Raw genomic sequence first — 15488 nt, forward strand, 5'->3', positions numbered from 1 at the left:
TGTGTGCTCTCATATAGTACCCCAAAAATAAAAATTTCGGATGGGGTACTTAGTGGGGCCCCACCCTAAAACCTACCAAACATATATTTAGACCAATCACGACAATATGGGACTCAAATGAAAGGTATTTAGGATAAGAAAACGTATCTGATATCCATTTGTCGAACCAAGTACTAGGGGGACCACCCCAACCTCTAAAACACCCCTAAATTGGAAATATTTACCGAGCATGGCAATATGGGACTCAAATGAAAGTTATTTGCGAGTAGAATACGAATCTGATATCCAAATGTGGGACCACGTTTCTGGGGGTCAACCCCTTCCCCAAAACACCCCCCAAACAGGACTTATTTACTGACCATGAGAATATGGGGCTTGAATAAAAGGTATTTGAGTGGGGCTTAAATAAAAGTTATTTGAGTGTAGAATTCGAATCTGATATCCAAATATGAGACCAAGTGTTTGGGGGGCCGCCTCTCCCCAAAAACCTCCCCCAAAGGGGACAAATTAACGACCATAACAATATGGGCCTCAAATAAAAGGTCTTTGGGAGTAAATCACGAATCTAATATCAATATTCGGGAAAAGTGTCTATGGGGCCACCCCACCCCCACAACGCCACCCAAATAGAAGTTTTTGCTGACCATTGCAATATGAGGCTCAAATAAGAGGGTTTTTAGAGTAGACCACGAATCCGATAAATATTTTCAAGGCCAACTCACTAAGTGGCCGTCCATCCCCCTAAACACCCTCCAAGCCGGTCATGTTGACCGACTATGAAAATATGGGGCTCAAATGAAATCTCCCGATTTGAATTCTTGAGCCCCTGGAAGCCTCAATTTTCGTCCGATTTGGCCGAAATTTTGCATATAGTGTTCTGTTATGACTCTCAGCAACTGTGCCATGTGCGGTCCAATTCGGTCTATAACCAGATGTAGCTAAAATATTTAAACAGAATCCATGGTGGTGGGTTCCCAAGATTCGGCCCGGCTGAACTTAGCACGCCTTTACGTGTTTTAGGCTAATGACTTCAAAAGTTGCAATTAGGCACAATTAATTCTTGTGTAATATGATGTCAGGATATGTGGGTGTAGAAAATTTGCCATAAATATATTTAAGTAAATTAAATTATTTTTATTTGAAGTTTTTCGCAACTAAAAACAGAATACCCTGGTACAAGGGGAGGTGTTTTTAATCCTCTTCGTTTCGTTTTCAAACTGATTTAATTTGTGTAAATTTTTAGCAGAATCCACGATGATAGATTTTCCTTAGATTTGGTCTAACTCTGTAAGCTTTAACAATGTTTATATTATTGGTTGCATTGCATAACTATTTTTATTTTATTGCTAGTCTTCTTTAAACGCTTTCGCTTTTTATGCTTTTAGCTTAGTCTGCTTTTGTTTCCCGCTTCTTTGCTTGCATGCATATTCTGCTATTGGTTCCATACTATCTTGTTTTTATATATTTCCCCTCCCTGCTTAGATACCCAGCATAGTACATCTACCTCTTCGTCATCGGCCGCTGGCCATAATGATTTACCACACAATGCCGATATTTTATGTCTGGGTGGAATTACGGGTCTCTTCCCCTATCCCTTCGATTATACCAAGTTTATTAATTGCAAAAATGGCAATACGGCCATACAGAACTGTGTGCAAGGCACTGCCTTTAGTATATCGAAAGGCTATTGTGAATCCTTGGATCAAATACTGAAAATAGATCATGTCATGTACATTGTGTCAGAAGTCAGCTATGAATACTGTAAGTACCAAATGTTGGGTTATAAGTGACGTTAACCATTGTTTATGCGTATTGTAGCTCAAACTCTTATTACTTGCCCACCCGGTACCGAGGGCATCCACTTGTATCCCTTCGATGCTGAGAAATATGTGAAATGTGTGCGCAGCCAAATGGAAGTGGTTTCATGTTCCCCGGCCCAGGTCTTTAGTGTGACCAGGCGTACCTGTCTACCTCTCAGCCAGGTGCTAAAATCCGAAAGAGTTCGTTTGCTAAGCGAATTGCAAAAGTCCAATAATGCCTATCGTAATGTGGAAGAGCATTTCGATGCTAATACCATGGTTTATTGTCCTGTGGGACTTAGCGGTTCCTATCCCCATCCTTTCGATGGTTCCAAGTACATAACATGTGCTGGAGGCCGTTTGATTTGTGAATCTTGTGCCTCGGGCAAGGCATTTAGTTTATCTCGCAAACAGTGTGACATGATAGAGGAATTGGAACGAAAAGATCGTGTGCCTCAGGCCCAAATGTCATATGGCCAGGAATGGTCTTCGGGTATAGCCCACATGGAAACAACTTATGGGTCAGGTGAGACTTCAAAGGCTTTGAAATAATTTTTTGGAATATTAAATGAGTTTTATTTTGTTTTGATTCTCAGTTGATGGTCTTACCTATCTAATGTGTCCCCCTGGTTTGAATGGCTATTTCCTGCATCCATTTGATTGTACCAAATACATAGAGTGTTCGAATGGTGTTACCAATATCGATACTTGTGCTAATGGGGCTGTTTATAGCATTTCTCGCAAAGAGTGTATTCCCAGGGATAGAGTGGAAGCCTTTGATCGTGTGGAGTACTTAACAACCACCCAACATGAATTCTCCAATGAGCATGTACTACAAGCGGGTAAGTGGATGGATTGAGTTTTCTAAACAACAACTTTGGTAGAAGTTATAGCGCAGCTGATCAGCTACGGAGAAGAACAACACACAAAAGTACTTCCTGCTATCGAAAAACAGCACATTTAAAATAAACACTATTTTCTAATATTCAATGCAAGCCTTTGTACTTTTAAATATCCTAAGAATGGCCCCCCACCATCATATTCATAAGAACGAGTGTGTATGACACATGTTTATACCAATTTAGGGTAGAAAAGGTTACATGAACAGAATATGGTCTTCGCTTTTCTACTCAAGATGCTCAGATTTTTACTTTCCTTTGGCTTCCATATAGCATTGAAGCATAAACAATCAAATGACAATCATGAAGTTTTATCAAACCAAGTCTGTGACGCTGGCAACTAGAGCTGGCAAAATATCGATGGTAATATCGATACTATCGATATTTAATTTTTTGTCTGAATATCGATTGATATTTTTCCAATGAATGTTATCGCAAAAGTTAAATTTTTTGGAAAATTAAACAAAAATAAGCAATCCGACATTGAAAGCATCCTTTAATATAGGTTGCGCCTATAGAGGGCGCAATTTTAATCCGATTAGGCTAGCATTTTGTACCATGATTTCTCCAACTGACTTTATTAACCTTGGTTTTATTTGGTCTTTGCATTGATATTGCTTCTATATAATGGCTGGTACTATGTTCGTTTTTCACCGTTGAAAACCAATTTTTTCGCGATAACTTTGATTAAATAATAATTTTATTAAAAATTTTTATATGTAACGAGGGAATGTCATGCTGAATGAAATCGGCAAGTTGTTTTGCTTTAAAAACTATTATCTAAAAAAGTAATCGGCGAAAAGTATTACGAAAGGCGAATATAGTACCAGCCTTAAATCGATCTCCAGATTTTTACTTCTCATTCTCCGATAGTATCGATACTTTCGATATTTATCATTAAAACTATCGAAAATATCGAATGTTGCGATTATCGATAGTTTGTTGGCAACATTGCCTAGCAATCCACCGAAGTAAAGTTTCCAATCGTCGCCTCGATTATTCAACGAAGGTATGACCTGCTCATATCTCCTATCAACTCTGCCTTCGCCTTAAGGCCCACTGGTTGTCTCATACTCACTTTTTATGAACATGAGAGGAACATTAATGCAATGCCCATGACAATCCACAGTGTGAGAAAATCAAAAAAAAAAAAAAAAAAAAAATACTAAAAAATATGCCGAGTGAGAACGGGTAGAGATATCTCTTTGGAATTTAAAGTGGTTACAGCTGAGATGTTGGCGAAATTGTGCCTTACTTCTTGGGAATGAGTGATGATCTCATCGTCTGCTCCCTACTCATTTGGCTGCATAGACTTTACTATCTAATGTTTTTTCATATAAGGTTCTTTGCCTATCCTAGTCTTCCGAATCGGTAATGGTTCCATCGTCGAGTCCCAGTACGTTAGGCTGTATTGAGCTTCCCGTCCCTGTACTGCCTGATGTTTCTATACTAGGATTTTTGCCTATCTTAGTCTTACAAATCTTAATTAAATGGGCTTCTTGGGAGTAGGTGATGGTACCATCGTCGGCTTCCTGTTCGTTAGGCTGCCTCTGCACTGCCTGATGTTTCTATATTTGGATCTTCACCTATCCTAGTCTTCCGAATCTTGAAGTCGGTGATGTTCGTTATGATGTTAGTCGGATCCTTGTTCGTTAGGCTGTGTTGTATCCCTCGCCTCTGCACTGCCTGTTGTTTAAGTACTAGAATCTTTACTTATCCTAATCTTCCCAATATTGAGAGAGATGGTGATTGTCTCGTCGTCAGCCCCCTGTTTGTTGGGCGGTATTGTGTCATGTGCCACTGCACGGCCTGATATCTCAATATGCGGATTTTTTCCTATCCTAGTTTGCCCAATCTTGAAAAAGACAGCCTTGCTCCCGTAGTGCGCTATGCCTTTAGTCTTAGGCAAGCTTGTCACGGAGTCTTGATCAATGCCAACCACAAGGAGAGTTTCTTCCTCCTTCTCCAACCTGTGGAAAACCTCCCACTTCTCTGCGACCAATTTTTGGTTTTGCTTGCCCAAGAATCCCAACATGCGTTCCGTCGCAAATTTGCTGACCCATCCTTTGATGACGACTGTCGCCTTTATGAGCTGGGGGATGTCCATCTTTCTCATCAGGTCGAGCTTCTCGCTCTTCCAGGGAGCGTGGATATCTCCGACAAGCTGTTTGACGGTGTCAATACATTCCGCCGACGCAAAACACAGCCTAAAGATGGCACCTCTATACTTGCAGCTCATAATTTGTAGAGGGTGGACCCTCTACAAAGTTCCATACAAATGTAAATTTTGCCCATGAACATTTCACTTAGGAACAGGGGCAAACTTCTCACATATCAATGAGTGCAGTCCGATTCATGTTTAAGCTCAATGATAAAAAGGAGGTCTCCTTTTTATAGCCGATTCCGAACGGCGTGCCGCAGTGCGACACCTCTTTGGAGAGAAGTTTTAGATGGCATAGTACATCACAAATGTTACCAGCATTAGGAGGGGAAAACCACCGCTGAAAATTTTTCCTGATGATCTCGCCGGGATTCGAACCCAGGCGATCAGCGTTATAGGAGGACATGTTAACCTCTGCGCTATGGTGGCCAGTACAAAGTTCCATACATGTCATGAATCCTACTGGATGCACTGCCGATATTGATGCCTGCACAACTCAGCTCATCTCTGTTGTGCTTCCATGCCACTCTGGCGTAAGAGGGTGGTTCCTTACCATTCTCAGCGTCCATCTTTCCCTTCCGTGCTGGTTGTGGTCTCCTTTTGGAAGTCACAGTCCTCCATGAAGACTAAGGGGCCGTGCGCGCTTCGTTCGTTCCTGCTCCGACTTTGTCTAACTCCACAGGGCACTGTCTGGAGTCTCCCTTGCGGTAGGGCTGGCTTGGTTTTTCCAGAGTACTAGCAAGCGGGGAGCTCTTTTTCTTCTTCAGCATTTTAGCAGTGCTATGCTCTTCGATAGATCTGATTCTCTTTCTAGCTTACATAGAAGTTCTTAGAACTTCTTCCTTCCAGCTTGAAATTTTGCACAAATAATTCTTATTAGTGTAGGTCAGTTGGGATTGTAAATGGGCCATATCGGTCCATGTTTTTAAAAGGCTGTCATCTTAATCGAACTTGTATCTTGACTTCTTGTGCCACTAGAGAGCGCAATTATTATCCGATTTGACTGAAATTTTGCGTGAAGTGTTTTGTTTTAACTTCCAACACCTACGTTAAGTATGGCCCAAATCGGTTTATAACCTGATATAGCTCCCATGCAAACCGATCTTGGATCTTGATTTCTTGAGCAGCTAGAGGGGCGCAATTATTGCCCGACTTGGCTTTGCACGAATTGTTTTGTTATGACTCCAACAGTTGTGCTAAGTATGGTATAAATCGGTTCACAACCAGATATAACTCCCATATAAACCGATCTCCCGATTATAGAGGGCGCAATTCATATCCGATTTTACAGATCTCCCACTTTGGTCTCCAACAGCCTAACCAAGTATGGCCCCAATTGGTTTATAACTTGGTATAGCTCCAATAGCATATCAATTCTTATGTATTATCATTTGTTTGCCTATAAGAAGATATCGGGCAAAGAACTCGGCAAATGCGATCCATGGTGGAGGGTAGACCCGGCTTAGCACGCTTTAATGTTGGTACCACCCCACGAAATCTGTGTGTTAAGTCAGGAACTTTTTTTTATTTTCAGATCGTGATCTTGGCATTAGTTGTGGACCTGGAACATATGCCACTTATCCACATCCACAGGATTGCCACAAATTTATGCGTTGTGCCAATGGCCGCATTGCAGAAGAAAACTGTCCAGCCGGTCAAGTGTTTAGCATACAAAGAGGTTTGTGTTACAGGGAAAATGAAGTATCTCAACAGGATCGCAGCTCATACAGCCGAGGTGGAGTGGTGCAAGGACAAAGTCACTATAGCTCTGGCGTGGCTATAGGTGGAGGTGGCACCATAACCACATCCACAACTACAACTAGCAACTCGGGAAACAACTACCAACAGAGTGGAGGAGCAGGATATTCCACTCAAACGACAAGTATTGGTTGCCCAACAAATGCCAGTGGACGCTATCCTCATCCCACGGATTGTACCAAATTCGTAATGTGTTCGAATGGTGTGGGCACTGTACAAAGTTGTGGACCGGGTACAGCCTGGAATCAAGCCATGGAGGTGTGTGATTTTAAAGAAAAAGTCAATTGCTCACCAACCGGTTCAGTGGGGGTTAGGAAGCAGCGTAAGTCGATTTAACGAAGGATGTGTTTATTCTTTCTTTTTTTAATCTTTGTTTTCTCTTAAGCCGAAATTACTTGTCCTCCTGGATTTGAAGGCTTGTATATGCATCCCTACGATTGGCACAAGTATCTAAGCTGTACCAATGGCATAACTCATATAATGGATTGTGGTCCCGGCACCGTGTTTAGTGTAACACGAAAGATTTGTGATCTTGAGCAGAATGTTGGCAACACCGATCGTTGCAATAACGGAGTTTATAGCAGTGATTATGACTACAGCTATAGTCAAAGTAAGTATAGAAGGGGTTTTAATAAGGCTAAACTCTCAAAATTGCAAAAATTTGCGAAAAAAAAAATTGCAAATTTGCCCATGAACATTATGGAGCACCGGGGATACTTCTTCCATATCAATGAGTGCTGTCCGATACAAGTTTAAGCTCAATGACAAGAGACCTCCTTTTTACTGCCAAGTCCAAACGGCTTTTCGCAGAGCGACACCACTTGGTAGAGAAGTTAACATGGCTTATTACCAAAGGTAAATACCTAACAGATGTCGCCAGCATTAGGAGAGTAAAACCACCGCTAAACATTTTTATACTCTCCACCATAAGATAAGGAAGTTAACTAATTTCGTCATTCTATTTGCAAAACCTGGAAATATTTGTCTAAGATCCCATAAAGTATATATATGATCGTCATGACACCTTAAGTCCATCTGGGCATGTCCGTCCGACCGTCCCTCCGTCTGTCTGTCGAAAGCCCACTAACTTTAGCAGGAGTAAAGCTAGGCGCTTTAAATTTTGCACCAATACTTCCTATTAGTGTAGGTCGGTTGGGATTGTCAATGGGCCATATCGGTCCATGTTTCGATATAGCTCCCATATAAAACCGATTTTGGATCTTGACTTCTTGAGCCACTAGAGGGCGCAATTCTCATCCGATTTGGCTGAAAGTTTGCATGAGGTGCTTTGTTATGACTTTGAAAAACTTTGCTAAGTTTGGTGCAAACCAGTCCATAACCTGATATAGCTGGCATATAAACCGATCTGGGATCTTGACTTTTTGAGCCACTAGAGGGCGCAGTTCTTATGCGATTTGGCTGAAATTTGGCATGGGTGCTTTGTTATGACTTCCAAAAGCTGTGCTAAGTATGATTCAAATCGGTTCATAACCTGATATAGCTCCCATATTAACCGATCTCCCGATTATACTTCTGAAGCCTCTAGAGGGCGCAATTCTTATCCAATTTGGCTGAAAGTTTGCATGAGGTGCTTTGTTATGACTTCCAAAAACTGTGCTAAGTTTGGTACAAATCAGTCCATAAACTGATATAGCTGTCATATAAACCGATCTGGGATCTTGACTTTTTCAGCCACTAGAGGGCACAATTCCTATCCGATTTGGCTTGCTTGAAGTATTTTGTTAAGACTTCCAAAAACTGTGCTATGTATTATTCGAATCGGTCCAAAACATGATATGGCAGCCAAATAAACTGATCTGGGGTCTTGACTTCTTGTGCCACTAGAGGGCTCAATTCTCATCCGATTTGATTGAAAGTTAGCATGAGGTGCTTTGTTATCACTGTTAAAAACGGTGCTAAGTATGGTTCAAATTGGTTTATAACCTGATATTGCTGCCATATAATCCGATCTGGGATCGCAACTTCTTGAGCCTCTAGAGGGCGCAATTACTATTCGATTTGGCTGAAATTTTGCATGAAGAGTTTAGTTATGATTTCCGAAAACTATGCTTAGTGTGGGTAAAATCGGTCCAGAACCTGATATGACTGCCATATATACCCATCTGTTTGCTTAGGATCTTGACTTCTTGAGCCACTAGGGGGCACATTTCTGATCCGATTTGGCTGAAAAAAACTGTGCTAAGTATGGTTCAAATCGGTCCATAACCTGATATAGCTGCCATATAAATCGATCTGAGGTAAATAAACTTTGCACATTGGCTTCTCCCATGCCCTTCAACATATATGTCAAATATGATGTGAATCGGTCTATAGCCTGATATAGCTCCGATATTAACCGATCTTCCGATTTTACTTCTTGAGTTTTTAAAGAACGCAATTCTTATCCGAATTGGCTGAAATTTTACACAATAACTTCTACTATGGTCTCTTAACTCTTTTCATTATTTATTTTTCAGCTAACAACAATCGTGATTCCAAAGCTTATGGAGCAGCTGGGAGCCAATGGTCCTATACGGGAACAACTCAAAATCAGCCCGGCCATACACACACTTACACCCAAAGCCACCATACCAGCACCTCCACCAACACCCAACATCAGCCCACCTACACTCAAACGCATACAACCACCAACCAACAGGTTGGGGGTGATCGCTGGACCATCATGAATCGGCCACGCCCACAGGGAGCCACATACGATCAACGGACCACAACATGGCAGCAAGGCTCGTCTGCATTTGTACCCACCCAGGAGACAAGCAATGCTTGGTCAGGCACAGCCATCAATGTAGATCAACAGTCGCCCACGCACACTGTGATCTTTGAGGAAGGATCTTTGCGGCCTGATAGTAATTATAATCACCATATCTATAGCAAGCCATTAGCACCATTACCTGGCACCGGCAGCATTTCAACATCAACGGTTGTTTATGCCCAGCCCATAGGATCGCAAGAGGCCTCCGAGGAAGTGTTCGGCTCACAAAATCCCCAACCTCATGATACCCATACCCATAATTCACACCACTCCAACAGTCCCCACTATCATAGTCCAAATTTAGATCGCCAAAATTTTACCAGAAACATTCATTATGTGTCCTCAGGGAATCATTGGACACCCATTAAACCAACTCCACAAGTGTTGGTGGTTAACCACCTAATGCCACCCCTACAGGGTGCTGGAACTCAAGGGGAATCACTTCAACCGCCTACCCGTGAAAGACCCCAGCAATTTTCTCCCTATCCCCAACATTCGCCAGCAAATCACAGAGGTCAAGCACCTCCAGTTAGTTCGCATGGTGATGTTCCCATTACACATTTAATGCCTCCTCTACAATCACCCCATGATTTGGGACAAAGACCTTTGCCAGAATCTGGCCAAACGGTTTCCACTGTACAAGTTAATGAGTTTCCCGCCCAGGCATGGCCTTATGACCCTAACCAATTGGATCCCTTGGTTCAATCAGGTTCACGAAAAGTTGTAACCGTAGATGAGAGCAACTTGTATGGAGGTCTTCAGCCACCACTGCGTGGGGAGCAGGTTACAACTACCCCACGCCCTGTTCAGAATCAGCGACCCCAAATTCCCGCACCCTCTCATAGCACAACACCTTTGCCTTTGGTTCAGGGTTATCCCAAGCTTTCTAATGCCACCATACAAACATTTCCCCACCAGCCACATTACAGTAACCCCTATTCAGAGGTAGCCCATTCACATAATGCCTCCTGGGCGGGCAGAAAAATTGCCCAACAGGCAGCCATTAAACCCTCGACCCGTTTGGAAACTTCCAAAAAAACCGATCAACAACAAGCGGTTTCCCACATTCAAGTAGAGAATGAGCCCACTCGTATTGATCCCGAACAGTTACCTCTCAAAGAAGCTCTACAGCTAATGCTGAGACCCTATTTTAATCGTAGTGGCACTATCGATGATGATACCGCCGCTAAGGCTGAGTCACACATCATGGACTTGGTTACACCCATTGATAGGTCACCCGAAGAGACTACCAGCACCACCACTCACAATCCATTGCATGCCCCTAGCATTAGTATTGCCTCCACGACACCGCATCACGACGATGTTGAACTTATACTTGCAGGTGAACAGCATAGTTTGGTCACCACCACCTCCACCCAACCGGGTAACCATAAGCCCAATGTCTATTATGACCTCGAACATACCACCGTAGAATCTCAACGTTCTACACAGCAAGGACACACTCATGATCCCAATTGGCATAAAAATCATCAACATTCAAGTAGTTCTTCGAAACACCAACACCACAAATACCACCACCACGAACATACTCCAGAATTCCATGAAAAACATCCCCATTTACCCAATCCTTTCGAAACCCCTGTCGAATCCTATGCAGGCATTGATATACGAAGTGGGGATATGTGTCCCTTTAATTGTGGCAATGGAAAGTGTGTAACCCAACATGAGGTAAGTAAGTACTTCGATAGTTTGAAAGAAAAATTCTGATAGCAACTTTGATTCTTGTTATTCGATTCGTTTGACACCCAATCGAAATCAGCTGATTTAGAGTTATCTCTATCCGTTCTCAAGTGCCAAATTTATATCCTACACCACTACTGTGGCCCAGGGTATTTAAACTTAGTGCATTTGTTTGTAATACCCAAAAGGTAGAGAGATAGACCCATTGATAAGTATACCGATCGACTCAGAATCACTTTCTGTCCGTCTGTCTGTCGTTCGATAAGAGGTTGATGAGTACTTTGACAGGGGTCATAACCGGACACTGTACCATAGGCCGCATGGCGGCGCGCACGCGGATACCGCACAATGACTTCTGTAGGAGTTGCCTCCATGAGAATGAGGAGAAGACTATGCTTTGTTCCTGTCCGGGTCTGCAGAGACGTAGACTCTCCTTTCTGGGGAGTCGTTCTTCTGTAATCTCTCCTGAGGTTTGTTGAAGGATCAGGATGGTTCCGACGGGGGGGTGACACAGGCTCTGGCGTAGGTAGGTCAGCGCTTGCGTAAGAAAGGGCGGTTCTTCACCTCCCGCTCGGGTTTCTCCACTCCTCCTGTATTTTTTTGTTTTCGTGTATAGCCTCTAGTACCCCTCTAGGGTACCACAATGGGCCAAACTGGCCTGCGAGTGAACTCACCTTTGGTGGGCGACCCATTCAACCTAACCTAACCTATGTCTCTGCTATTCAATGAGGAGAAGGAGCTAAAGATGGTTTAGCACCTTTGGTGTCAAGTCACGGGATAATGGGTGAACATCCTTTTTGGCGTTTGAATTCCATCCAGGTTATTAGTGCTCTCTACATTTTAAAGTCCTGTAGGGATCTGGATTTGCTGATTGGACGATGCTCTCACCTGTGAAAGTTTCTGCCTGGCGCATCTAATTCTCATCTTTCTTTGATTTTAACGAAAATGTCTGAACCCTTCGTAAAGAGCCGTGTTTGAGGACCGACCCCTGAGGCATGCTTGCTATGTCCCATTGAAATTCACTTTCAGGTCGATTTGTCTTTCCACCTTGTTAAGTAAAAATGATGGCAATCTTATGGGCCTAGAATAAATTTTCGTGTTATGGTGTGTTTTTTCCATCTTGGGTAGAAATGTGACCTTGATCTCTCTTCTGCCTTTGGTATGTGGAACCATGTCAGACTTGCACTTAAAGTTTTTTCTAGCTGAAAAGTGCGAACCGCCCACAGCATCTTTTTCTCGTCGTCAATGTCAACGATGAGGCATCTGTTGTGGGTATTGTTGACTGACTTAAACGAGGGAGTGAACTAATGGAGTTCCCTCAGCTGAGACAATTAGCTTTCATCAGTAGAGATGGGCAATCAATGTATGTCTGTTTGTTTGTTGGTATGTTCTGTAAAGACCCAATTTTTTGAAATTTTCACAGATGGTGTAGAAAGGTCCTGTGAGTCCACTGGGGTACTACATTTATCTGAAGGGGAGGCGGACCCTCCCCATTACTCTAATTTTCAAAAACACCAAATCTCAGAAATGGGTGATGGAATTCAAGTAAAATTTTATTTTGTGCTTTTATAGCAACCTAAAAACAGACATTTGGTGGCGAAATTTGGGGTGGGGTACCTGAAGGTAATTGGGGGGACCGCCCCACCCCCAAACCGATATATATGCCGATTACCACAATATGGGATTCAAATGAAAGGTAATATAGAGTAGCAAACGAATCTGGTATCCACTTTTGGGGCCGAGTAATTTTGTGGACCACCCCATACAGAAAAAACCCCCAAACGGGACATATTTACCGACTATGGCGATATGGGGCTCAAATGAAAGGTAATTGAGAGTAGAACTCGAATTCATTATCAATTTTTGGGAACAAGTCTCTGAGGGCCTGCTCCACCCCCAACACACGCCCCAAACTAGACTTATTTACTGACCACGACAACATGAGGCTCAAATAAAAGGTAATGGAGAGTAGATCACGAATCCAATATCCATTGTCGGAACCAAGTATCTGGGTGACTACCCACCCCCTTAACACCCTTCCAACCGGACATATTTATGTCCCGACCATATATATGGGGCTCAAATGAAAGAGAGTAGAGGACGAATTTGATATCCACGTTCGGGGCCAAATGGGGACCGTTTAACCTTAAAAACACCCCAAACAGAACTTATTTACCGCCCTAAGGAATATAGGGCTAAAACAAAAGGTAAAAGAGAGACAATTTGGGGATTTATTGGGAATGTACTGGTTAATACCCAACATGTGGGAATTTATTGGGTATTTATTAGGTAGATGCCAATCTCTATTCAATGTATCATCAGCTGATACATTCAAACTCTCACATTCATACAGTTGTATTTTCATGGATCTAATGACAAGGTAGTTTGGAATGCAATTAAATTCAAATGACAGAGTTGCATTCAAATGAAAACACAATTAAAACATATGTCATGCTATTGTTTCATTCTTAAATTGTTCTCATTGCATTATATCTTACTTGCAGGTCTGTGATGGAGTTAACAATTGTGACAATCGCAAGGACGAAGAGAAGTGCGATCATTTAGGTTATGAAATCCGTTTAACTGGAGGCGAAAGTTCCAACAAGGGCCGTGTGGAAGTCAAAAGTATTTGTCCAAAGTTCATTAGATTTATCATGCCATACAATTTTTTTTTTGCTTGTTTTCTAGTCTTTGGCAAATGGGGTCATGTGTGTGATGACAAATTTGGTCTAAAGGATGCCGATGTTGTGTGCCATGAATTGGGCTTTAAACTGGGTGCCATGGAGGTGCGTGGCAGCTCCTATTATCCTCCCAGTGATGTAAATGCCCAATACTTAATGGATGAAGTAGAGTGCCAAGGCAATGAGACTTCGTTGCGTGAATGTGATTTTAAAGGCTGGGCTGTGCACAATTGTGGTCCCGATGAGGTGGTGGGTGTTGTCTGCAAGGTTCAAAAACTAAAATGTCCTGATAATTATTGGCTGTGCAGCACTTCGGAGGAATGCATACCGACTACTTTCCTATGCGATTTAACGCCCGATTGTGAAGATAAATCCGATGAAAGTCCCAAAGTGTGTAATGTAAGTTTTTGAGCGTAGAACGAAAGTAGGGGAGGGGAAAGGAAATGGCTTTAGAATGGGAAATTAATGGGCCTATACATTTCAGGCTCCCATCGAATATCGTTTGGAAGGCGGACGCAGCAAAAATGAGGGACGTCTGGAGATTCGCTACAGAGACCAATGGGGAACAGTTTGCGACGATGATTTCAGTCTAAAGGAAGCCCAAGTAGTGTGCAATTCTTTGGGTTACTATGGAAGAGCTGTAAGTATTTACCAAGGCAGTGCATTCTTTTCGTATCATTTGTATAGGCACCATCATAGAATAGGATCTGGTCGGTTAGTTTGTAAAATCTTGAACTATTGAAATTGCCTCCTTTTAGACTACATATATTATTGATCATCCTGACATTGTATGTCAATCTAGGATCTAGCCATGTCCGATACATAGAAAAAGGGATTTCTAAATAGGCCATATCCTTTCAGGTGTAGATGTTGCACTCATTGTAAATGGTTGATTTGACCCTAAAGCCTAAATGTTTATCCATTACGAAAATGGGTAAGAGTCTTCCAGAACTTTAATAAAAACGGATCTTTTATGGCCTTAATACCCTATATCACAGGAAGGGGTAGTGGTCCAGAACTCACTGTGCAAAATTTCATCGAAATCGGATAATAAATGGATATTTTATGGCCTTAATTCCCTATATCAGGAGATCGAGCGGTCAGCCTATATGGAAGCTATATCCAAATATGGTCCGATCTGTACCACAACTCACAGGAGTGCAGACAGAACTCACTCTGTCAAATTTCACGGTAATAGGATGACAAATGAGAAAGTGCTAAGTTCGGCCGGGCCGAAACTTATATAGCCTCCACCATGGATCGCATATATCCAGTTCTTTGCCAGTATCTGTTTATGGGCAAATAATGTATATTGGATAAGAATTGCTATGTTATCAGGTTATAAACCGATTCAGTACTTGGCTTGGATGTTGAAGACCATAGTAGATCCCATTATGCAAAATTTCAATCAAATTGGATAAAAATAGCGCCTTATAGAGGTTCAAGAAGTAAAATCGGGAGATCGACTATATGGGAGCTATATCAGATTATAGATCGATTCATACCATATTCGGCACGAATGTTAGAGGTCATAGAAACAGGCACTGAGCAAAATTTCAGCCAAATCGGATAAGAATTACGCCCTCTAGAGGCTCAAAAAGTAAAATCGGGAGATCGGTTTATATGGGAGCTATATCAGGGACCGGTTCAGATCATATTTCGTACATCTGATATAGGTAATTAAAAAGTCACTGTGCAAAATTTCACGCAAATTGG

At 42.2% G+C, this 15488-nt stretch overlaps 1 protein-coding gene across 3 annotated transcripts in view; it reads left to right on the forward strand.

The window, feature by feature from the left end:
• The window catches only part of LOC106092183 (uncharacterized), a 32692-nt gene that overhangs the window by 10336 nt on the left and 6868 nt on the right, over nt 1–15488 (forward strand). The window contains exons 3-12 of one of the 3 annotated variants that reach the window (XM_059361003.1): nt 1483–1761; nt 1819–2325; nt 2396–2641; nt 6394–6939; nt 7003–7227; nt 9095–9484; nt 10733–11079; nt 13596–13716; nt 13780–14171; nt 14257–14412. In XM_059361003.1, the coding sequence (XP_059216986.1) occupies nt 1483–1761; nt 1819–2325; nt 2396–2641; nt 6394–6939; nt 7003–7227; nt 9095–9484; nt 10733–11079; nt 13596–13716; nt 13780–14171; nt 14257–14412 (3209 nt within the window). Of the gene's footprint in view, nt 1–1482; nt 1762–1818; nt 2326–2395; nt 2642–6393; nt 6940–7002; nt 7228–9094; nt 11080–13595; nt 13717–13779; nt 14172–14256; nt 14413–15488 lie in introns of all 3 variants that reach the window. The other 2 variants (XM_059361000.1, XM_059361002.1) reach the window with 2 other exon arrangements.

This window comes from Stomoxys calcitrans, chromosome 1 (assembly GCF_963082655.1).
Source record: "Stomoxys calcitrans chromosome 1, idStoCalc2.1, whole genome shotgun sequence".
NCBI classification, from domain to species: domain Eukaryota; kingdom Metazoa; phylum Arthropoda; class Insecta; order Diptera; family Muscidae; genus Stomoxys; species Stomoxys calcitrans.